Source organism: Balaenoptera musculus, chromosome 2 (genome assembly GCF_009873245.2).
Source record: "Balaenoptera musculus isolate JJ_BM4_2016_0621 chromosome 2, mBalMus1.pri.v3, whole genome shotgun sequence".
In the NCBI taxonomy this organism is placed as follows: Eukaryota; Metazoa; Chordata; class Mammalia; order Artiodactyla; family Balaenopteridae; genus Balaenoptera; species Balaenoptera musculus.
Genome location: NC_045786.1, coordinates 66,531,027 through 66,555,153, shown reverse-complemented (window position 1 = coordinate 66,555,153; position 24,127 = coordinate 66,531,027). Strand labels below are relative to the sequence as shown.

At 57.1% G+C, this 24,127-nt stretch overlaps 1 protein-coding gene across 1 annotated transcript; it reads left to right on the top strand.

Annotated features, from left to right (window-relative positions):
- The first annotated feature begins 12,596 nt into the window (after positions 1–12,596).
- Positions 12,597–23,562, top strand: SKOR1 (SKI family transcriptional corepressor 1). The gene is made up of 9 exons (XM_036843576.1): positions 12,597–12,639; positions 14,961–17,169; positions 18,240–18,330; positions 19,222–19,329; positions 19,847–19,918; positions 21,314–21,388; positions 21,632–21,706; positions 22,219–22,284; positions 22,794–23,562. Exons 2-9 carry the CDS (start codon positions 14,971–14,973, stop codon positions 22,886–22,888), a joined length of 2,781 nt encoding a protein of 926 aa, XP_036699471.1. The 5' UTR covers positions 12,597–12,639; positions 14,961–14,970; the 3' UTR covers positions 22,889–23,562.
- Positions 23,563–24,127: the final 565 nt, after the last annotated feature.

Genomic DNA, 24,127 nt, shown 5'->3' with positions numbered 1-24,127 from the left:
AAGGGTGGGACCCTTGTTCCCCACGTGTGGTCAGACAAAGGCCTTGTGGCCCAAAGCAGTGTGACCCAGAGCTGAGCCCAGCCCATTTGGGGGTTGTCAGGCCAGTGCAAGATGGGCTGGGTGCCGTAACCCGGCTGAGGAAGCCATGGGTGCCCTGCCTGCAGGCCAAGAACCTGGGGCCTTGCACTTGAGCTGAACAGACCTGAATCTTTGGGGGGAAGGCATATGCTTCCAGATCTCTGCACACTCAGTGCTGAAGGCCAGAATATAACCTCAAAGTGAGGCCCTGGGATGGTGCCAGGCAGGCAGCTCCGCAGACCCCCTCTGTCGCACAGGGTGGTTAGACGGGGATGGACAGCTGCCTCCACGTGGGCTGGGGGAACCCAGAGAGGGTCATGATGCTGCCTCAAAGATGTCTTCCATCCCCACTGACTGCTGCCCAAATTCCCCACTGGAGCTTCGTCCTGTAGCTAAGTCTGGGCCCTATTAGGTTGGGAGCGTGTGTTCATAGAGTACAGGGAGGGTGGGGAGAGAGGCAGTGCCAGGCAAGGCTGCAGAAGAGCATGAAACAACAGAAGCAGGAGGGCAAGAAGGGAGCCAGCGCCAACAGCCCACAGCAGCCCAGGCAGCCAGCGGGGTCCTGACTCCACACTCGAGGCCAGGTGGGCTCCCAAGGCTGTACTGGGTCCAGGTCCCAACCTCCTCATTGAGGGGCTGGGGTGCTTTCCCTTCAAGCAGCCAGAAATGGCTCAATCCAACCACAAGTGGGAGGCTGAGGCCAGGATCAGTTGTGAGGGGCTTGTGGAGAAGGCCAACAGCTGTGGTGATACGGGACAAGGGTGGGGAGCCCAGGCAGGTGGAAGCAGGAAATGGCCCAGGACGCAGCCCCCAAGCCTGGTGCTTGTGGGTGCTGGCTGCTGGTGCAGGGGAGGGGGAGCAGAAGGGAGATGGGAGGAGGTCACCAGCCCTCGGTGGCAGAGCTGGGTTCTGATGGCACTTCCTGGCTTTGTCATGACTCCTTTCCGGTTGGCAGCAACCGTGTCCTGATCCACCCAAGATGCCCGTAACCTAAGAGACAGGCAGGTGGGTGCGGCTGGCAATGGGTGGGACCCTGCAGGAGGCAGCCAGGTGGAGTCCCAGAGACAGCCTGGGCTGGCACACTTTATAATCCAAGATGGATCGTAAAGTGGGGCGGGGGGAGCTGGCAGAGCCCAGGCCTCGTGATGACAAATTTTCTGCTGAACAACTACAAATATTCGCCATAACTTTGGACAGAGTCTGAAAAAGACTTTGTTTCCTCCCTTGGCGGTATCATTTGTCTTGTTTTGAAGCCACGAGATTGCAGGGACGAACTTATAGACTAAAGTCTGTCTTAATTGCTGTGGTGTCACCACCTCTCTGGCGGATAACAACACAATGAACAAGTCGATGGGGCTGAGCCCTCCAGGTCCTTCTTCTAAAGTGAGACAAATTTCCCTCCTTTGAGCCCAACAGTCCATCGGCAGCTCTGTCATTTATTTATCCCCCTAACAGTTTGCGTTAACTTGCAAGGGATAAAAAGTCTCTCCTGCCCTCAGACTTAGTTAAAAGCATCCAGTCAGGCTGCATTGCTGGTTCTTCCCCAAAATTTGCCTTTGATCTTTCCCCCATTTGGGGAGGTGGGTAGTAGGGAGAGCAATGGGGTGCACACTGAGAAAAGCAGTGAGGGTGGCAGGATGAGAAAAGAGCATGGAGGGTCCCCGGAGTTCCAGTGTCCAGATCACTTTAGTTCTGAGAAAGAGGAGAAATAGTGCTGTCTTGCAGTATCAGCTGGGCATGGCACACTGCCTTCACACTCGCCTTGGTTGTTCCTCCCAGCACCCCTGCAAAGGCAGGGGCATGGTTGCCCCACCTCTGTCTCCTACTCCACGTTCCCATCACAGGGGGTGATACTCTACTCCTTGAATGAGCTGAGCCCTTTCTGCCTGTGAGCCATTGCACAGGCTGTTCCCTCAGCCCCGGACACCTTTCCCCGCCACCCTTTTTCTCCTGCCCAACTCCTACTCATCTTCCAAGGCTCAGCTGAAATGCTCTGGGAAGGCCTTTTCTGACACCCACCCACCCTGGATCCCCGTCACCGCCCGACCTCACTGTTTTGTCCTCATTGCTTTTCTTGCACCGTCTGTCTGCCTTTTTCAAGTGAGAGCCCCAAGAAGGCAGGAGCTGGGGCACTGCCTGGCATTCAGGAGATGCTTAAGAATTAGTGATTAAATAAATGGAGGGGAGGCTGGCAGGGCTGGTAGGGCTTCAGAGAACTTAGTGACCCGGCCTCCATCATCCCCCCATCTAGGAACAAGACCCTAGTTAACACTGCACAGCTGTGGAATGTGGGTGCTCTTCAATCTCCTCTCTATTGTTCTGCATTTTCCTAATATAATGCAACAAATGTATTATTTTTATAATAAAAATAATTTGTTTTAAAGGTATTTTAAATCTCTTGGTCAGCAAGGCAGTGGGAGAGGCAGCATTCAACGTGAGTTCTTCTGACACCCAAATGGAACCCTTCTCCTCCTCCCCCCGCCCTCCACGGCCTCCTGGACCCCTTTTTGGCAATCCTGTGTGGGAGGCAGCAGAATGTAGCATTGAAAGGCATGGGCTTGGAGTCACACAGACCTGGGCCCGAGTCCTGGTTCCTCCACTGACTCGCTGTGTGACCCTGGGCAGGATGCCTAACCTCTCTGGAAAGGCCTGTTTCCTCATTGGTAAAATGGGGTAACAAGAGTGTCCACCTAATGGGTTGTTGGTGTCATTATTGAATCATCCTCCATGCTGACCATGACATGCACGAAACACTTCCAAAGGGCTGGTTTCCTCCCGCCTCCTCCTGCAGGCACCCCTGCCCCACATATACACAGACCCACACAGCCACTCCTCAATTCCTGTGACTCCCCACTTTTTCATCTGCCCCCTGCCCTTCAGGTCTGGAGAAGGACAAATGATGAGGATAAGACACATCACCGCCAGCGAGGGCCACTGCACATTTGGCGTGAGGGCCTGGCATGGGCATTCTGGCCTCTAATGGCAGTGCCTGTGGGTGACCACAGTGCTCCCCACCAGTGTGTTCCTCAGCCCACACCCAGGCCTGCCTTGGCTTCCCCAGGAGGTTTGTGCAGCTCAGGGCAATAGCTCCAGGCTCAGCCCAAGACATTGGGCCAGCCTTTGCCCAATGGGGGCAAAGCTCTGGATTCCAGGCAGTAGCTCAGGAGGCTGAGGGTGGGGACAGAAGTGCCCCCACTTGGATGCACACATGCTCTCATCCATATGCTGTAATCATCAAGTTCCCGCATACACTCCAGCTTCCCAGGGCCTCTTTTTTGAGAGACAACTGTAGTAGGCAGAATATGACAGCCCCCCAAAGATAGTCACATCCTGACACCCAGAATCTGTCAATATATACATATATTACAGGGCAAAGGGGAATTAACATTCTTATTCACCTGACTTTAAAGATTATCCTGGGACTTCCCTGGTGGTGCAGTGGTTAAGAATCCGCCTGCCAATGCAGGGCACACGGGTCCAAGCCCTGGTCTGGGAAGATCCCACATGCCGCAGAGCAACTAAGCCCGTGCGCTACAACTACTGAGCCCGTGCACCTAGAGCCCGTGCTCCACAACAAGAGAAGCCACTGCAATGAGAAGCCCTCGCACCGCAACGAAGAGTAGCCCCCGCTCGCCGCAACTAGAGAAAGCCCACACACAGCAACGAAGACCCAACACAGCCAAAAAATTAATTAATTAATAACAAAAATAATTAAGTTTAAAAAAAAGATTTTCCTGGATTATCCAGGTCAGCCCAGTGTAATTATAAGGGTCCTTTAAAGTGGAAGAGGGATGGGGCTCCCCTGGTGGCCAGTGGTTGAGACTCCACGCTTCCACTGCAGGGGGCGCGGGTTCGATCCCTGATGGGGGAAGTTCTACCTGCTGTGAGGTGCAGCAAAAATGAAGAGGGAAGCACAGGCAGAGAGATTTGAAGATGCTACACTGCTGGCTTTGAAGAAGGACCCAGGAGCCAAGGAATGCAAGTGGCCTCTAGAAGTTGGAAAGGGTAAGGAAATGGATTCTCCCTAGAGCCTCCAGAAGGAATGCAGCCCCGCTAATGCCTTGATTTTAGCCCAGTGAAACCCATTTCTAACTTCTGACCTCCAGAATTATAGAATAATATCAATACATTTGTGTTGTTTTAAAACACTGTGGTAGTTACGGCAGCAATAGGAAACTAAATGTCTCCTCTTCATTTTCCAGCCCAGGCTGTCCCAAATGCCTTTGGAATATGCTGTTCCTTGCGTACAGCCCTTTACAGTTTACAAAGCCCATATTCCAGGCCCCCATCCTCAGCTGCCCTCCCCACTCACCAGCCTTTGCCCGCTCTCCTTCTCTCTCCCTCCCTCCCCCTACCTCTCCCAGCACCATGCACCCAGCACCACCAACTCCCATTCTCCAGAAGTCAGTTTCCCTCCTCCAGCTCCACTCCCCTCCCCATTTCCCTCCCCAACAGGGCTCAGAACTCAGCCTCCTTGAGCCCTGGAGGCTGACCCTTGTAGGGCCTCAGTCATCTCAGTACCAAGGACTAGGGACTCCCCCCAGGGCCCAGTAGAGACTCTGAAGACAGTATTTATTCATCAGATCCTTCCTCAGCATCTCCTGTGTTCCAGGAGCTGGGGACACAGTAGGGATCAAAGCAAACTAGTCCCTGCACTCTGGAACCTCAGTTTCCTCAACTGCAAACTGGGGATAATAATATCTACTTTGCAGGGTTATTGTGAAGATTAGAAATGCATTTATGACAAACGTCTAGCACAGTAGATAACATAACAGAAAATAAGTAATAGCTATTATTATTATAAGTATTAGTCTTTAGGTGTGATTCATTCATTTCCTTGTAGTCTCTGATGTGTGGGGAGGTACAACTACAAAAAATAAAAATAAAAATAAAATAATAAAGCAGGGTAAAGGGATAGAGAGGGACAGGATTAGGGCTGGGGTGGAGCAGTGGTATTGGGAGGAGGGTCACTTTCCTATTTCCATTGATAGCAGCTAAGAAAACTGGAGCCCCCACTGTGTGCCAGGCTCTGGGCTGGGGCCCCTCATATCATTTAGTTCTGCCAACATTCCTGTGATGCCAGCATGCCCATTTCATGATTGAGGAAGCTGAGGTTCAGAGAGGTGAAGCAATTCACCCAAAGCCACACAGCCAGGAAGTAGTAGCCATAAGATTTAAACCCAGATCTGTCTGAGGTGAAGGCTGGTCCCTCAGCAACAGCTGTCTCCCTGTAAGATGCAGACTAGGTTCTTTCAGAACTGTCGCTCCACTAAGAGACATGGAACACTCCATTGTCACTTCATCCCAGACCGTGTCGTAAGAAAGGCACATGCCACATACATCAGGAGGCAGAGGAAGAAGAGAATTATCAGTGGGGGAAGAGGGAACACCTCAACAATATTTGCGGAGGAATGACTGGTTCCTGATTCCTGAGCAGTGAGCTTCCATTTGCATCTGCAGAGGGAGGAGGCTGGCTGGGCCCCCCTCTCTGGGGAGGCCCCATCTCTCCTGGAGAAAGGAAGATGGTCATTTCTCCAGACCAGAAAAGCCAGTGGGGTGCCAAGACAATTTAATGGGGAGAGGATAATATTTTCAACAAATGGTGCTCTGGCAACTGCATATCTGTATGCAAAAGAATAAATTTGGATCCCTACCTCCTATCAGACACAAAAAATTAACTGTAAATGGAACAGAGACCTAAATGTAGGAGCTAAAACTATAAAGGTCTTAGAAGAAAACATAGCAGTAAATCTTATGACCTTGGGTTCAGCAAAGTCTTCTCAGTTTTGACACCAAAAGCACGAGCAGCAAAAAATAAAAGAGAGAAATTGGACATCATCAAAATTAAAAACAAAAGACATCATTAGAAAGTGAAAAGACAACTCACAGGGCAGGAGAAGATATTTGCAAATTACGTATCTGATAAGGGACTTGTATCTAGAATATATAAAGAACTCTTTCAATTTAATAATAAAAATACAAACAATCCAGTTGAAAAAGTGGCCAAAGGATCTGAATAAACATTTCTCGAAAGATGTACAAATGGCTAATAAGCACATGAAAAAGATGCTCAAAATCATTACACAGCAGAGAAATACAAGCCAAAACCACAGTGAGATACCATTTCACACCCACTAGAATGGTATAATAAAAAAAAATAATAATAAAAAGTGCTGTCAAAGATGTGGAGAAATCAGAGCCCTCATACATTACTGGTGAGAATATAAAATGGTGCAGTGCTTTGGAAAACCAGTCTGGCAATTCCTTAAAAAAAGATAAACATAGAGTTACCATGTGACGTGACAATTCTACACCTAGTATGTACCCAAGGGAAATGAAAACATACAGTCACACAAAAATTTGTACATTAATGTTCATTGCAACTTCATTCAAAATAGCCAAAAAGTAGACACAACCCAAATATTCATCAGTGGATGAAAAAACAAAATGTGGATATCCATACAATGGAATATTATTTGTCAATAAAAAGGAATGAAGTACTGATAGATGCTACTACATGGATGAACCTTAAAAACATGCTCAGTGAAAGAAGCCAGACACAAAAGACCATATATTGTACATTTCCAATTATATGAGAAGTCCAGAATAGGCAAAGAGGAAGTAGACTAATGGTTGCCAGGGTCTGGGGGAGGGTGGGAAGATGGGGTGATATCTAATGGGTATGGGTTTCTCTTTGGGGTGATGAAAATATTCTAAAATTGATAGTGGTGATGGTGTACAATTCTTTGAATACACGAAAAACCATTGAACTGTGCACTTTCAATATGTGAATTACATCTCAATAAAGCTCAACCCGTCCCAGCAAGCAGACTGAACTCCACCGATGTTCAGGCAGCTGTCCAGAATTGATCTGACGCCGTCAGGGAAGAGGAACTCACAGATATTGTGTACCTACTCTGTGCCATCTGCTTTGTGCAAGGCTGGGACTATGAGGAGAATTTTCAGGAGCCTGAGAGTGAATCCCTGCTTAAATTGTGCACCCGAGGCACTCAATCTAGTCCCAGACCTGGCTATGTGCCATACACCCAGCACCTTATTTAATCCTTATGACATCCTTGTGGGACCCAGGATATCCCTGACCCTGTAAGGCCAGGAACTATTTTACAGATGCAAGTTTGGAGACTCAAACAGAGCAGAACTGGGAGTTGAACCCAAGCCTTGCTGAGTCCAGAGTCTGTTCTCTTTCCAGCCCCTCCCCCCACCATGTTGTGTGGAGGAGGCCCTGGGAAGGAAGCCCTTGCTACCAGGGAGCGCTCAGCGAGCCTGCCAGCTGCTCCCCACCTGCCTGCCAGAGCCCATTCCCCCCCTCCTGTGAGAACCAGCCTTCAGCCTTCAGAGGCTCTGCCTGAGTAGCCTTGCCTGAATCTGTGTGGAGGCTGAGAATCCCAAGACCTTCCTAGACATCACCAGGAAGCATAGAACCTACAACTCTTGAAGAACCTGATTGGCCACTAGGCAACAAGGGCACCGTTCAATCACTATGGCCAGCAAATCTGGTCACAGCCCTTCCACTCAAATGTTGTTCACTTATTCATTTAACTAACATGTTGAGCACCAACTGTGTGCTAGACCTTGTTCTAAGCCCTGGGAATACAGCAGCAAACAAAACATTCCAGTGGGAGAGACAGAAAACACGCACAAACAAATCAGGAAATATTAACCAGTGAACAATCCAATGAAGAAAATAAGATAGCATCAGACAGACAGGAGTGAGGGGTCCGGGCAAGCAGACAGGCTTAGAGGAGGGTCAGTGTAGTGTCCAGGAGAGTCCTCTGGGGCTTCTGAAAGGCAGGCACTGAGGAGAGAAATGAAGGTAGCCTGCTCTGTGGGGCGGAAGCCTCTAAGGGCCATTGAATTTTCTTCCTGTGTGTTCCTTGGGTTGGTAGGAAATTTCTAAGTGCCCACAGAGTCTCCCCTGTGCTAAAGACCTTGGAAAGAGACTTAGGGCTAAGCTGGGACTGACAGCAGGTGAACCCTCGGGGGAGGGGAGGCAACTGGGACCCAAACTAGAGATTTTGGGGTGGGGAGGAGTCCTGGCGCCAGCTGAGATACTCACCCACCCTCTTTCACAAATACCTCTGTTCAGGCCTTGGGAATATCTATGTCTGGTTGGGGCAAATAAGTCTGTCCTGGGCTCCCTCCTCAGTCCCTCCCAGCCTAACTTGCATCCCCAAGTGCAGAGAGAGCCCCAGATTGGGCAGAGCCAGGCTCTGCAACCTTCAAACCATTCTCAAATCCTCCAGGCTCTGCCCCTCCTCCAAGCTTAAGCGACCTACACTCAAGCAGTGTCCCTCAAGCTCCATCCCCCAACCCCTCAGGGCTCCAGAAGAAAGATGCTTATCTGCAGTGCCCTTGGGCCTCTGAGTCAACCCTTCACTCCTGCAAAGTGCCAGTGTGCCCATCCTACAGATGCACATATTGAGGCCAAGTCAAGATCCATGGTTACTCAAGTGGTCAGTAGAACTGGATCTAGGCTGAGATTTTTCTCCCTCCTTTTGATGTCCCCAGGGAGAAGTCCTTCGTTGGCAGGAGCGCTGGCCTGGCCTCTGATCCCCAAGAGCCGGGTCTGGGAGGCAGGAACCCCGAGTGTATGGCCTCCAGCAAGCCCCGGCCCCTCCCTGGAGCTTCAGTCTTCCCGTCTGTACACGGAGCGAGGTGGGCACCTCTGAGCACCTTCGTGCGGGTTCTGTGGCCCCCGCCTCCCCCGCGACCTCACCTCTGCTCTCAGCTGCGGCCAGCAGGCCCCGCCCAGCCACCTTCGTTTGCTCGGGCCGGGCCGCCGGGTGGGGCTAGGGTCTATCTGGTCGTCGGATTAATATCCAGATATTAAGTAAACAATAAATTAGCAAAACTACAAGAAAATTTTACAGCCCTTTGCATTTGGCAATCATTGAGTGTTAATTAGAAATTCATTACAATTAAAACCCTGCCTAAACAGGGCCTGCGCGCCTTAATTACATCTGATTTTTAATTCAGAATACGTGTTTACACAGTAAGCGCTACGTACCCCATGATTATCCCCAATCCTCTTTATACTGTACTAATTATGTAAATTAAACCTAATTAACTGACGAAAACTGCCGTTAATTCAACTGGTAAAAAATATGTGCTTGAGGAGGAGGCGCGGCCGCCCAGCCCCAGCCCAAGCGGGAGCCGGAATGGGCGTGGGACGCCCGGCTGTGTGCACGCGACGCCGGGGGCTCAGAGGCAGCACGGACCCGGGGCTGGTCGGGTGCACGCCAGGCGCGTCCCTGATCCAGAGTCTGGCCCTCCGACCCTGGTGCACACGGCAGTGGATAAAAGATTCAGCGCCGATGGGGGTCAGGAAGGCCAAGGGCACCGACTCCCGCGGGTTCCCCAGGCTCTGAACAGGGCCGCACGACTCAGAGCCGTGTCTGAGCAAGAGGGGTGCCACCCTCCCCTGTCTGAGCCTGAGTTCAAGTCCCAGCGCTGCCCCGCACTGGCTGCCTGCATCTGAGCAAGTGACCTGGCTTTGCTAGGCCTGTTTCCTCCTCACGGAGTGTTTTGAGGGCGATCCTAAAAGCTCCTCATGAGCTGCGCAGCGCTTGTCTTCCTTCACTAAACGAGGCCCTCCAGGCAGCGTGCAACGCACGACATTTGGGGTCTGGGAGATCAGCCTGCACCCCTTATTGACCGAGGAACCCGGGTGAGTTGGCTTCCACTGCCTGACCCTCGGTTTCCTGCCTGTAAAATGGGAATAAATGATCTCTACCTGTTTCCAGGGCTGTTGTGAGAAAGGGCTGTCTGCAAACTGTAAAATGCTCTTTGCGGCGATACTAACCAATTGGACGCTACTCCAGAGCAGAGCCCAGCTCCGACCCCAAGACCCGCTCCCCGGAGATCACTACCCCTCAGGTGAGCGGTGCCGCCTCCTCAGCCTCTCTCCAAACTCCTTTAAGTCTTTCTCCAGTCCAGACCCGGGTGAGAGAGCAGGGTGGGTCTGCGAAGCCGGACCGGGTGCAGGGAGCTGTCCGCAGTTTGGTTCTGACCGGAGACGCAGGGGTGAACCTGCACCCCCCTGGCGTTGCAACCCGCAAAGAGAACTTTTGTCTGAGAAGTCCCCGGGGCCCCGCGGCCCGGCTGCCGGGAGTTCTCTAGAGGCCGGCTCCAGAGCCGTTGCTGGCCCTCGCAGTCCAATAGAGGCAGGGTAGGCAGGCCCTGCTCAGGGGAATCCTCCCCATCTTTTTCCCACTCCCAAGCCCCACCACCCCGGGGGCGTCCTGGCTCCGAGACCGTTGTCACCACCACGCCGAATTCTGAGATGCCTTTTAAAAAATCATTAGGAGACTAAGAATAATTACCGAACGGGATTGTAATTATGGGGTGGGGAGGCCGGCCGAGGGAGGGGGGATGAGCAGGTGGATGCTGGGGGCGGCTCTCGGACCGGGACGGAAAATAGGTTCCTGTTTTCCTTGGAGGGAAGTGGGGCGGGAGGGAGGTAGAGATCGGCAGAGTTAGAACGGGATAGAGGCAGAGCCTGGGAAAGACGCGCCAGTGGAGGGGCAAGAGTCAGAGAGGGCAAAGGGGCTGAGCAGGCTCTGGGAGGAAAGAAAGAAAGACAAGGAAATCCAGGAGAGAAAGACGGGAACTCTGGAAGGTGAAAGAGCAAGAACCCCTCTAGAAGAGACCCCGCAGCAGAGACTAAGCCCTCAAACTTGGGGGGGAGGGTAGTTTCGTGGCCTCGGGAAACGCGTTAGCCAAGGGGAGAAGGGGGTGGCAAACGAGTCGTAGGGCCTGGCCGCCCCCTCTCTCCGAGGGTAGGCCTGGGCGATCCGCTCCCACCCCCAAAGGCATGTCCCAGGGTCCCTGCGACCCCGCAGAGAAGAGAGAAACAGAGGAGAGAGGTGGAGGAGAAGGGCGAGACGAACCCTAGAGGAGCCGGAGTGCCGGAGGGGAGAGGGCCTGTAACCCAGAGCGAGAGGGAAAACGAGGGGGCGGGGGCGAGGGCGACCCGGCGCCTCTGGCCGCGGAAGATTTATGGCGCCGCCCGGGTTCCAAGGACGGGCTGCTCTCGTCGCTGCTGCCCGCGTCGGTAGCCGCCACGGCCGCTGCGCCCCCTGCCCTGGCGGCCCGCCGCGCCCCGGGCCATGCCTGCCATTATTAACTTCTGTTTGATTAGGGTAATTGTTCAAACTTGGGCCGGACAGTATGATTAATTACAGTTTAATTAACGTGTCCATTAAGGACACTTAATGCCACGGAGGGGTGGGGGGCGAGGGGGCGTACGGGTGCGGGCACAGAGGGAGGGAGTGCGACTGATAACTCAAATACGGAAAGACGGAGATTGAGAGAGAGGGAGAAGATGAGACCCACTGGGATAGTGGGGGAAAAGGATGGTGAAGACAGAAGCCGACAGAGAAAAGAGAGGGGTGGAGAGAAATGGAGCTCTGGGAAGAGAGAAGATGCCAGGGAGCGTCTGCAGCATCAGGGGCTAGAACCCCACCACGGGGAAACTGATTTCACAGGAGAGCTAGGGAGTAGTCTAGTGGTCAACTAGTAGTTGACCCCAGGTATCTCCCAGTGATGACTTGGCTCCAGCCCTGGGCTGGTTGGTGTTGGTGGGGGGAGAGTCAAGGCCTAGGACCTCCAAACCCAGTTCCCGAGTCCACAGCTCAGTGAAGGAGGCAGGAGGTCGCCCCTCTCCAGGCTGGAGCTGTCCTGACACCTCGCATCCAAGTCTGAAGCCGTGGGGCAGTTGGTTCTGCCCCTTTCCAGCTGCCATCCCCTGGTACCCCACCCCCTGATCTCTGCTCCGGCTCCCCACGCTACTGGCTTCCCAAGGCCACTGCCTTGGCCCGAAAGTGCAGTACCCATCCCCTCTCCCTTTCCTTCTGAATCTTCCGTAGCCCCATTACCTGGCCGTGGTCTCGGTCCTGGCCCCTTAGCCGGGAGCGCTGAGGCCTCCCCACTTTGTTCTTGGGGGCAAACTTTGTGGCCCCGGGCCCTACCTCCCTCCTGGTCCCCTTAATGAGTTTGGGCCGCAGGTGCGGGGCGCAGGGAGCAGGTGTGTGGCCGCTTACCTGGGGCGCCCAGGCCCGGGGGCTGTGGGGAGGCGGAGGGCGCGGCGCGTGGCCCGCGGGCTAGAGGACCCCGGGAGGGCGCGAGTGACTGCGCGGGCGGTGGGTGTGGCGCCCCGGCTCGCAGATGTCAGACGCGCCCGCCCCGCGCTGGCCTCACCACTCGGGCGGTCACCGCGCCTTGCCCGCCGCCGCGCCATGCGCTCCAGGCTTCGGCCTCCACTCCGGGCTCGTCCGGGGCATCAGGGGCAAAGGCACAGGGCACACGTCTCCCCGCCCGGGACCCTGGAGCCCCGCGCCTGCTGAGAGACGGCGCTGCGCGGGAGGGGCCAGCGGGACCGCGAGTGTGAGCGCGGGGAGCCCGGGAGCGCGGCTGTGCGCGCGCGCGGGGAGGGGCCGCGCCGTCACCCGGAGAGCCCGGCGGATCCCGGACTCCCGCCCGCCGCTCCGCCCGCCGCGCACCTCCGTTCACCGCTCGCCCGGCTCCAGCCGCCGCCGCACGGTGAGTACCCGCGCCCGGTCGCCGGCTGCCCCCGCGCCCTGTCTCTACAGCTTTTTTCGTTTAGTTCTTCCGATTTGGGTTCTTGTGGTTGTTTTTATTATTATACCTAAAGACTCCATCGCCTCACTCTGCGCTGCCTGCCTCCCGCTTCGTCGCCCTCTCCAAGCTCACCCCTCAAGCCCCACCAGCCGGCGAGGGCTCCCTGAGCCGCCCTGGCCGCTGCTCCTTGTCGTTGCGCACAGCCCTTTGCCCGGGCTTTCCACTCTGGCTTTCGAAATTCGGTTCCTTTCCTAGGGTCCCCCTTCTCCTGGCTCCGGGGTCCGGAGCCCCCTCCCCCATTAGGGAAAACCCCGGGGGGACTCCAGACCGTCAGCCTGGGGAGGACGCGCTCGGCTCAGGACGCTCCCTTCACTGCATGCGGGCAAGGCACACTCTCCGATTTCGGGAAACCGAGAAGACATCATCATTTCCCAGAACCGTGGAGCCCTCGCCACCTCCCTAGCCTGAGAACCCTTAAAAGGGGGGTGCGGGGCTTTTCTTGCTGACCCCTCAGCCGAGGAGCTAGGACAGTGCTTTTGCCTCCTAAAATGTTGCAAGGGACTTCAACGCAAAAGGAGGGTCTGCTAGTTTCAATTCGATCCACGGAGATAAAGATGAAACAGATAACAGATAAATAGCTTGATACTTGAAGAAGGTATGAAGACAGATGGGAGAAAGAGGAGCTAGCGAGGAGAGACAGACAGCTCAGGAACAGATAAGATCGACAGATGCGGGGTACCTAGACAAACAGAGAGGGAGGGAGAGAGACAGACCGACAGAAGATCCCAGTCTCCTTGATGAAGCTTTTGAGCTCGGATGCCCTGTCCTGCTAGAGCTTCCCCCTTTAAAAATGGATTTGCCTTTTCTGCCGAGTTTAGGGGAGGGGCCCTCGGGGTTGGGCTGCCTGGGCCGCAGGAGCCCCTGCAGCCATGGGCCGGGTGGGATCCTTCGGTGTCTGAGGACACGTGGCTGGGCTCAGCCACCTAGGGGGCCCCAGGCATCAAGCCCCGGGTCCTTCCCGCTGCTGATGTCCGCAGACGCGGCTGCCTCCCTGCCTCGGCCAGAGAGCAAAGCTCGGGACCAGCAGTAACTTTTGACCTGGAGCCTTGTGGTGGCTTCAGAGACCGGCCAGAATCCTTCTCAGCCCATATGAGTCAGGACAGCCCGTCATGAAGGATACTCAACAACAACAAAAAAAAGACGCCCCCAAAAGAGGAAGCTCAGAACCTGCGGAGACTGCATTTGGCCTGAGTGGGAAAGGCATATCTGAAGGAGGAAAACTTAGGGAGTGGATACCTAGAAGCAAAAGAGAAGTGGCTTCTGAGAAACTTCCTTGAGAACCTCTCCGTCCCACATGCTGACCCGGAGGGAAACCAGCTTTGGTCTGGAACGCAGCTAAAAATGCAGAAAATGTGGTTAGGAATTGCTTGACCCTGATCCCACCGATGGCTGGAAAGAAAACGGTTTATATTTCCAGCCGGAATCTTTCTGCTCAACGAACGCGAGGCTCCGGGCGTGAGAGGAAAAGCTCGTGTTTGTGGAAAGCAGTGCTGTTATCCCGGGGAGCCGGCTTGGCGCGGAGCTGGGTGCAGTGGGGGCAACCCTGGGGCTGGGCACTCACGGCGTGCTTTGGAAAGAGTCGGGTTCAGCACCACGAACAGCGGTCGCCTCTGTCTCTCCCCGCCTCCCTCACGGCCTCTAGGCCCTCCTCCTTCTCCTTGCCACCTCCCCCCCGCCCCGCCCCGCCCCGCCCCCTACTGTCTGGAGATGGGCAGTGACCGCCCCTCCCCCCTCCCTATTCCTCCCTGCGCTGCCCCCGCCCGCGTGCATGCGCGACTGAGCAGAGGGGCGGCCTGTCCCCGACGTCAGGGCTTCAGGACCCGGACGGGTAGGGCAGCCTGCGAGGGTGGCCGAAGACGCACGGATCTGGGCGCCAGGAAGCCTGGGTTCGGCAATGGCTTTGCTGTGTGGCCTTGGGCAAGTCACTCTCCGTCTCTGGGCCCCACTTCCTCCCCTGTCCGAAAAGAGGATCAGGTTCCTAGCTACCGGGGCATTCCTGAGGTCTCAATTACCCCTACTCCTCCTCCAAACCCCGGGGGCTTTTGTTCCAGCGCCAGCACGCGTCTGAATAACAAAAGGCGCCCGTCCAGGGGGCGAATGAGCTTGGACTCCCCATTGCCAAGTTTCCCCTCGCGCCCGACTCGGCGCGCCCTGCTGGGCGGGCCCAAGCGGCGTTGGCGCTGAAAATGGCTCATCGGCTCTCTGCTTTCTCTGTTTCGCAGGAGCGGCGGCATGGAGGCTCTCACCACTCAGCTGGGGCCGGGGCGCGAGGGCAACTCCTCGCCCAACTCCAAGCAGCAGGAGCTGCAGCCCTACTCGGGCTCCAGCGCTCTCAAACCCAACCAGGTGGGCGAGACGTCGCTGTACGGGGTGCCTATCGTGTCTCTGGTCATCGACGGCCAGGAGCGCCTATGCCTGGCGCAGATCTCCAACACCCTCCTCAAGAACTACAGCTACAATGAGATCCACAACCGCCGCGTGGCCCTGGGCATCACGTGCGTGCAGTGCACACCGGTGCAGCTGGAGATTCTGCGTCGGGCCGGGGCCATGCCCATCTCGTCGCGCCGCTGCGGCATGATCACCAAGCGCGAGGCCGAACGCCTTTGCAAGTCGTTCCTGGGCGAGCACAAGCCACCCAAGCTGCCCGAGAACTTCGCCTTCGATGTGGTGCACGAGTGCGCCTGGGGCTCGCGTGGCAGCTTCATCCCCGCGCGTTACAACAGCTCGCGTGCCAAGTGTATCAAGTGCGGTTACTGCAGCATGTACTTCTCGCCTAACAAGTTCATCTTCCACTCGCACCGAACACCCGACGCCAAGTACACGCAGCCCGACGCAGCCAACTTTAACTCGTGGCGCCGACACCTCAAACTCAGTGACAAGTCGGCCACGGACGAACTGAGCCACGCTTGGGAGGACGTCAAGGCCATGTTCAATGGTGGCACTCGAAAGCGGACCTTCTCGCTGCAAGGAGGCGGCGGCGCTAATGGCGGGTCGGGTGGGCAGGGTAAGGGTGGTGCTGGTGGCGGCGGCGGGGGCGGCCCGGGGTGCGGCGCGGAGATGGCCCCAGGCCCGCCGCCCCACAAAAGCCTGCGCTGTGGCGAAGAAGAGGCCGCCGGGCCTCCCGGGCCGCCTCCTCCTCACGCGCAGCGGGGACTTGGTCTGGCGGCAGGAGCTGGCGGCCCCGCGGGCCCTGGAGGGCCTGGTGGCGGCGCCGGCGTACGCAGCTACCCGGTGATCCCAGTGCCCAGCAAGGGCTTTGGCCTCTTGCAGAAGCTCCCCCCGCCGCTTTTCCCTCATCCCTACGGTTTCCCCACGGCCTTCGGCCTCTGCCCCAAAAAGGACGACCCCGTGCTAGGCGCGGGCGAACCCAAGGGCGGCCCAGGCACCGGCAGCGGCGGGGGCGCGGGCACTGGCGCAGGCGCGGGCGGCCCAGGAACCGGCCACTTGCCCCCCGGGGCGGGGGCTGGCCCGGGCGGCGGCGCCATGTTCTGGGGTCACCAGCCCCCCGGAGCAGCCAAGGACGCAGCGGCCGTGGCTGCGGCGGCTGCCGCAGCCACCGTGTACCCGACGTTTCCCATGTTCTGGCCGGCGGCAGGCAGCCTCCCAGTGCCGCCCTATCCAGCCGCGCAAAGCCAAGCCAAAGCCGTGGCGGCAGCTGTAGCGGCGGCAGCGGCGGCGGCGGCGGCTGCTGCCGGTGGCGGCGGCCCCGAGCCCCTGGACGGTGCCGAGCCGACCAAGGAGGGCGGCCTGGTCGCAGAGGAGCGCTGCCCCAGCGCGCTGTCCCGCGGGCCGCTGGACGAGGAGGGCGCGGACGAGGCGCTGCCGCCGCCGCTGGCCCCGCTGCCCCCGCCGCCCCCGCCGCCCGCACGCAAAGGCTCCTACGTGTCGGCCTTCCGGCCTGTGGTCAAGGACGCCGAGAGCATCGCCAAGCTCTACGGTAGCGCCCGCGACGCGTACGGCGGCGGGCCAGCCCGTGGGCCCGGGCCAGGCACAGGGTCAGGCGGCGGCTACGTGAGCCCGGACTTTCTCAGCGAGGGCAGCTCCAGCTACCACTCCGCCTCCCCCGACGTGGACACTGCGGACGAGCCCGAGGTGGACGTGGAGTCCAACCGCTTCCCCGACGACGAGGGAGCCCCGGACGAGGCCGAGCCCGGCGCGCCCGGCGCGCCCAGCACAGGAGACGGCCCTGATGGCGACCAGCAGGCAGGGCCCCTGTCTACCACCTCATCGGGCGCCGACGGCCCCACAGACTCTCCCGACGGCGGCAGCCCTCGTCCCCGGCGCCCCCCGGGTCTACCCCAAGCCAGTCGGTCCGCATTTGGGGACCTGGCGGCCGACGACATGGTGCGGAGACCGGAGAGGAGCCCGCCAAGCGGCGGCTATGAGCTGCGAGAGTCTTGCGGACCGCTGGGGGGGCCCGCGCCGGCCAAGGTGAGCCCCGCGCCCGCCCCGCTGGGGGCGCCTCTTTGCTTACCCCTCGGCAGCTCTGGGATGTGGGGCAGGCCCTGGCCGGGGTGGGGGGGGGGACGGGAATTTTGTTCTCAGCGGGCGTTCCAGCAGTAGGCCCCGGCTGCTCTGGATAGGCCCAGCTTCGGGAGCTCTGTGGAGCTGGGCTCGCTGGGACCCCCGACTGAGGGTTTAGGAAGATCAGGGGGTGGGGGGCAGGCCTGAAAAATGCGTGTGCTGTGTTTTTGTTGATGGGAGTGGGGAGGAGACAGGCAGAGACTGGCAGTCACACAGAGACAGAAAGGTAGAAATAAAATGGGTCTGATGGAAAGGGACCAAAATCCAGAGAAAAGCGCTCAACATGCCGGGCCGGTAGCACGCCCTCCCGGATGGGGATCTGAGCCCCGGGGAAGACGAGCCGGTAAACAGAGGAGAGGGATGCCTCTCCACCAAGCCGCAGTACCGGGTCCCCGGAATCCTCCTCCACACGAACTCGTAGTTTTCCGAGTCTCTTCGTATTCCTGCCCTAGGAACCGCAGGGTTCGTTGGCGGGAAGCTGTCGTCGAGAAGGTGTGCGGGGCGGGAGAGGGGCTCTCTGGTTGCCGGGGCCGGGGGTTCGGGTGGGGGGTGTGCACTTGAAAGTGGGTGCGCACACCTGTACATTTCCATTCGGTCCATTAAAACACGAATCATTAGCCGGATGCGAAAGGCGTCGTTTATACCGGGGACTGGGCGCGGGCGGGAGGGAAGACGCTGAGACAGGCGAAGAGGGTGGGGGCGGCTTTCAGCTGCCCTTGGCTTAGGAGCCGCTTTGTGTTTCGGGTAATTTTCTCGAGGGCGCTAATAATTACCAGGAATCTACAACGGTGATGCGGCCTCCGAGGGCGCAAGGCTGCGGCGCGTGCGTCACGGCCGCCCGGGGCGCTCGGGTCCAGCGGGCGAGCGCACCTCCGTCACCCCCTCATGTTCCCCCCTGGCCGCGGCGCAGGGCTGGGCTGCTGCGAGCCGCCGCCAAACGCCCCCCCTAACCGTCTGTCATTTCTCGGCCGCCGCAGGTGTACGCGCCCGAGCGGGAGGAGCACGTGAAGAGCGCGGCGGCGGCGCTGGGGCCCGCGGCCTCCTACCTCTGCACCCCCGAGACCCACGGTAACGCCCCCAGCCCCCCTGCCGAGGTCCCTGGCCAATGTGATGGGGGGACCGCGAGCAGAGGGCCGGGGCCAGAGGAGGCCTGCGAGGGAAGACGAGAAGAGGAAAGACAGAGGCAGAGAAAATGAGAGAAAGAGGGAGAGGGAAAGAAAAACAGTGAAAGAAAAAGGAAGCTAAGCGAGGACTCCCAACGACTTACATCCGCCCTCTCCACCGCATAGATAGATACCGCTCACGTACACCTCAGGCACTGGGTTAAACCTTTTACAAACCACGCCTGGCGTCCTTTTCAGATCCTCTCATTTATTCAGCAAGTGTTTTGGCCGAGAGGTCCCCTGTGGTCAGGACGGATCCGGGAGGGGGTGGGGACGCTTAGCCACCCCCTTGGGGACCCCTGAAGTGCCGTGGTAGCTGCAGCCCAACGCGGAGCACGTGCGCGCGGGACCCAGTGGCTCTCAGAGAATGGACTGAGAGCCTCGGAAATCCGGGCAGGCCAGGCCGGGGAAGATGTCTCCCCCGCTGCTGCCACCCCGAGGGTCGCCGCCTGGGCCGCGTTCTCGGCGCAGGTAGACCCGGCGGCCACGCGCGCTCGCGGTGCCCCAGTATCTGCACGCGATGTAGGTCGCTTGTCCCTGGTGGGCTCGGCTGCTCGTTTTGCTCTTTTCCAAGGGGCTGGGGAGGGGGCGTGGAGCCGGAGATGAGCAGATCGCGCGCGGGGGAGGGGGTGCCCGGCCCAAAGCCTGAGGGTGCGAGCCCAGGCGCACAGCCGGGAACCAGCGGCGGCCACGACGCTTTTAATTAGGGCTCGGGCGCCCCGACCGCGGCAGCTCTGGCCGTATCGGGGTCACGGTTTCTTTGCGTCTCCTTGAAACTCGGTTTATTGCCTTTAAGAGCCAGATAAGGAAGACAATCACTCGACTGCCGACGATTTGGAAACAAGGAAATCCTATCCAGACCAAAGGAGTATCTCCCAGCCAAGTCCCGCAAATACAGACAGAGGTGAGCCCTAGGACCTTCGCACTCCACCCCCACCCGGGAGCTGGGCCCCAGGTCGCCCAGGTTTCCACCTGCTCCAGCGGCAAGGCTAAGGGGCTGCCGTTCCTCTCTCTCGGCTGGCACATAAATATTTAAATAGTGTGGGCAAGGTTCAGGCCAGGTTTCCTGAGTTGCTTACCTCCTTGGTGGGTTTGGGGCTCTTCCGTGAGGGAAGGAGGCTTACTAGGATATGAGGAACACCATCACCCACATAAAACAGGTCAAAGGGCACTTCCTGCCCTAAGATAGCCTGTTTCCCTTGGGTCCACTCTCTTCCAGCGGGTCACTCTCTAAAATAAAGGCTGTACCCCTAAAATAATGACTTGAAAGGTGGGTAGTACTGGATGCCTGTAACTGTCTCCTCTAAAGGCAGAGCGTCTGAAATAGGTTTCCAACTTAGCACAGTTCCCAGGAAGCTCACCCCTCCCCTCCCAAGGCCTCTCCCAGGACAAAACCCCTCTTACTTGCCCTTGTATCCCAGGCGAAGATGGGCTCACCCTAGATGTCACGGGAACTCAACTAGTGGAGAAAGATATCGAGAACCTGGCCAGAGGTGAGGTTAAATCTGTGAAATGGGGGCACACTGTGCTTGGGGGCGATGGGCCCTTCTTGTAAAGGGGTGTTATTCCTGTAGGAGTGAGTGTGAGAAGAAAAGGCTCTTGGGGAATCAGTCTTCATTGAGCCAAAGGGATAATTCCCTGGACACATTATCCTGGCACAGAGGTCGGGGTGGGGGGCGGGGAGTGGAAGGGTGAAGTGAGCAAGGGGAGGGAACCAGCCACCCCGAGTTCCTAAGGCCGGGCCTGTCTGAATAGCCCGGTGAGAAAGAAAAATGAGTAATGATCCTCAGAACTTGATGCATGTGGACAATCAGACAGGGCAATCAGGGTCTCTCAACCTCATCTGAATAGCAAGATTTTGAGGACGCATTTACTTTAGGAATGTCTCAGAGGTGTTTTTGTTTTTGTTTTGTTTTTTTTCATGGAATTAATGCATAACCGACTCCACCCCACCCTAAATAAGGTGAGGATGGACCTTGTTTGTGGAATGGGGTCCTGGGGTTGCTGCTCCACTGCAAAAGGAAGAGTGTGACTTCAGGCACAGAGAAAGGAGCTTCTAACCCACTTTGCTTCTCTGTCTCCCATTTTTGTGTTTTCTGAGCACCTGCTAGGGGAGGATTTCTCAGAGAGGCTCCCCATGTGGAGGACCAGATACCAATAGCTCCGTGGTCAGGGCAGCCCCCTGCCACTCCTTTGGAGCTGCTTTTGAGGGCACCAGTGGGGCCTTCCACACCCAATTGCCTCTCCCTGCCCCCACCCAGCCCAGGGTTGGGCTTGGAAATTGGTGTGGGGAGGGAGAGAAGCACTGGTGGTCGTCCACTCTTCCTAGTTACAGATTTCACAGGCTATGTGATTACCTTCAAAATCCTTGGTGCTTTATATGAGCATGTTCTTAGCATGAATTTGGGGTCTTGGGACCTCTTGAAATTGTAAACAAACTGTTGTGAATATATGTATTTTTCCAGGGCAGAGGTCCAAGGCTTTGACCAGATTCTCTCTGGTCTGTATCATTGAAGGGAGGGGTTAAGTCTGTCAATTGAAGGGGTAAACCGCGTCTTCCTAGGCCAACCTCTAAGCTTAGGCAGTTAGGGACAACTTAAAGCAGAAACCATGCTGGTTAGCGCCTGGGGCCAGGGCCTAGAAGTCCAACATGCATTCTACTATCCTGAATTTGATTCTCTTGGGCAGCCTAATCCCCTAACCCCATTTCTTGCCCAAATCCTTTGGATGCAGATGGAAAAACTGAGTGTTGAGGGCCTCTACCATCCGGTCCCATCCTCCCCTACTCCCATCTCAGGGGAACCGGCCAGGGGAGGACCTGGGCACCTTATGGGCCCCCTGAGTCCCACCACCCTCTTCCTTTACCTCCCACTCTCGCCCCTTCACAGACGAATTGCAAAAACTGCTCCTGGAGCAAATGGAGCTCCGCAAGAAGCTGGAGCGAGAATTTCAGAGTCTCAAAGGTACCCCATCCAGACCCGCCCCACCTCATCACCAGAGCCTTCTTCCCGCAAGCCCCGGGCTCAGCCCGGGACCCCAGTGCAAGCAGCTGCCGCTCCGCATGAGGCCGGGGCCACAGAACCCTCCTTTTCCGGGGTTTCCCACTAGGCCAAAGATGGAGGGGTTGGGGTGCGGCTGGGGAGTGGAGAAACGCGGCCGAGGGAGGGGGCTGTGCGTAACAGCTCCCGCTTAATCAATTTGCACAGATAATTTTCAGGATCAAATGAAGAGGGAATTGGCTTATCGAGAAGAAATGGTGCAACAGCTGCAAATTGTCAGAGGTAAGACAGGAGTCAGGTGAGCGCGTGCACGGGCCGTAACTGCCTCTCGTCTGGCAGGAGCCGCAATGTTGGCTCAGTCATTTGGATTTAAATTGAAGGTAATTTAACAATTATTTTTTTTATTTAATATCCTTTGTATACTCTGATTAGCCTCAGAATGGCAAGCGAGCCCAGCAAACGGCTTGCAGGCATCATTACATGGAGTGATTGAACTTCTTATCGCGGCAATTTCCATGGTTTCTAAATTAAAAATCGAGGCGTAAAATTACCTGGGAAGTAATGCCTAAGTTTGCTTTAATTTTGGTTAGATCCGTCTGCCTTTAAGCGCCATCCCAGGCCATTTCCTCCCTCTGCCAAGCTGCAGTTTGGAGCTTTGACGCCCCCTCCCTCAGTCTCCAGGACTTGTTTCTGCCAGGGGCTGAGCGCTGAGAAGAGGGTGAGGGCCGGGCTGTGACCCCAGCGGGCCCTAAGGTGGTCTCATTTCCTCACTGGCTACTTCCTATGTCTTCCAGATACTCTGTGTAACGAACTTGACCAAGAGAGGAAGGCGCGCTATGCCATCCAGCAGAAATTAAAAGGTGCGGAAGCCGGGGAAAGAAGGAGGGGTGCCAGGCGCTGGCTGTGCAGGCGAATGAGTGAACGAATGAATGAACGAATGAATGAATGAATGGCAGTGCTAGTGAGAGGGGAAGGCCAGGTCTACATAGATCAGTAGCTGAGAAGAGGGAAATGGGAATTGATTTTAATGGAGAAATGATGCTAGAACGGTGGGATAGGGAGAAAGAGCCCCTTGAGCTCTGAGCATTGGGAAATCTGCCACCGGGTCCAAATCTGGTTTGGGGCCGATCGACCTCCCTCTTACTGTGCCTCAGTTTCCTCTTCTGTAAAATGGGCCAATTGAACTAGAGCAGTGGTTCTGGATAACCAGGATCTCTCTACTACCCTCTCACCTTCTGATGCTCTCGCTTGAGAACCCCTGAGCCTGAAGGGGGTGGGTGAGACCCTGGCGGACAGGGGAGCGAGGGAGCCCGTGAACCGCGCAGGCCTGGCGAGGCGCCCAACATGGCCCAATCGACTGTCTCTCCAGAAGCCCACGACGCCCTGCACCACTTCTCCTGCAAGATGCTGACGCCCCGGCACTGCACTGGCAACTGCTCCTTCAAGCCCCCGCTGTTGCCCTAGGGCCGGCCCGGCCGCGCCCACGCGCCCTCAAGCCATGCTGCTCTCTTCTTGTAAATACCCGCGGCCGCGGCGGCCTAAGGCGAGATACAAGCCATTCGGACTGGACCTATGTAAATACAGCCTCCCGCCCGCCCGCTCTCCTCCCGGGCGCCTCGGCCTTGCCCGCCCCCTCCCGGGCGCCCCCGCCCAGGGCCCCGTCTCCGTTTCCAACTGTAAATACCACCTCGCCCCACGGTTGAACTCCTGGGCATCGGACCTCATGGGGTTAACTGGACCGAAGGGGGTAAGAAAGGGGAGGGGGCCTCTCCCTCCTGTACAGCCTCGGAACCCCAATTGTGAATACAATGTAGGAACTTCGCTGGCCCCGCGCTTCCCGTCCCGTCCACTTCTGAAACTCTTGTTCCCAATGACAAAGTGGCTATGTGCAATGGATATAAATGTACTGTGAGTCTCTCGGTTCAGTATTGGGTTCACTTTAACTTATTTATGCTGTAAGTTATTTGCTTCCTTCTCCTGGACCTACTTCCGGTCCCGTTTTCCATTCCCTCTTGGGTTTTGCTTTTTGGGTCTATTTTTTTGTTGTAACCTCTTGATGTAACAGCACTTTAAAAAGGGCGACAACTGACTCACGAGAGGGAGACCACCTTGAGCCTGATTGGGGAGACCACCCTGTATCCGTGACTTTTGTTTTGTTTTTAATAAAAAAAAAATCTGTTACTTCCCGGGGCTGTGGAGGTGGGAGGGCGGCGGGGGGAGGGGCGGGGGGAGACGGGCGCAACAGGTGGTGCGTGGGGAGCACAGCGCGGGTTCTGGGGCGCTCGGGCTGAGACCCGCATTTGCTCAGGTGGGCAGCAGCGAGCATCCCGACCTCTCCACCAGTCCTTTAGGCATCGCCAGCTTGCCCCACAGGCCACCCCCGCCCCACGTTTAGGACCCTCCCTTGGGCCTCGGCGGAGAATGAGAACTACTGCAAGGTCTCTGACTCTTCCCTCCAGCGCTCGCAGGGGCCGAGAGTTTACTCGTGCCCATTTCCACGCCTGCCCCACCGGAGAAGCCACCTCCGGGGCGCTCAGAGACCGAATCGGGCCCTGCCGGGAATCCCAGGTTCAACCAGCACTGCCAGGAGGCGCGGGTACTGTCCGCCAGGCCCTGGAGCTCTGGGGCGGGGCGGGGGCGAGGTAAGAGTGGTGGGCCTGGGCCCGGCAGGCCTGGAAAGGACGCGGGGGACTCGCAGCTTGT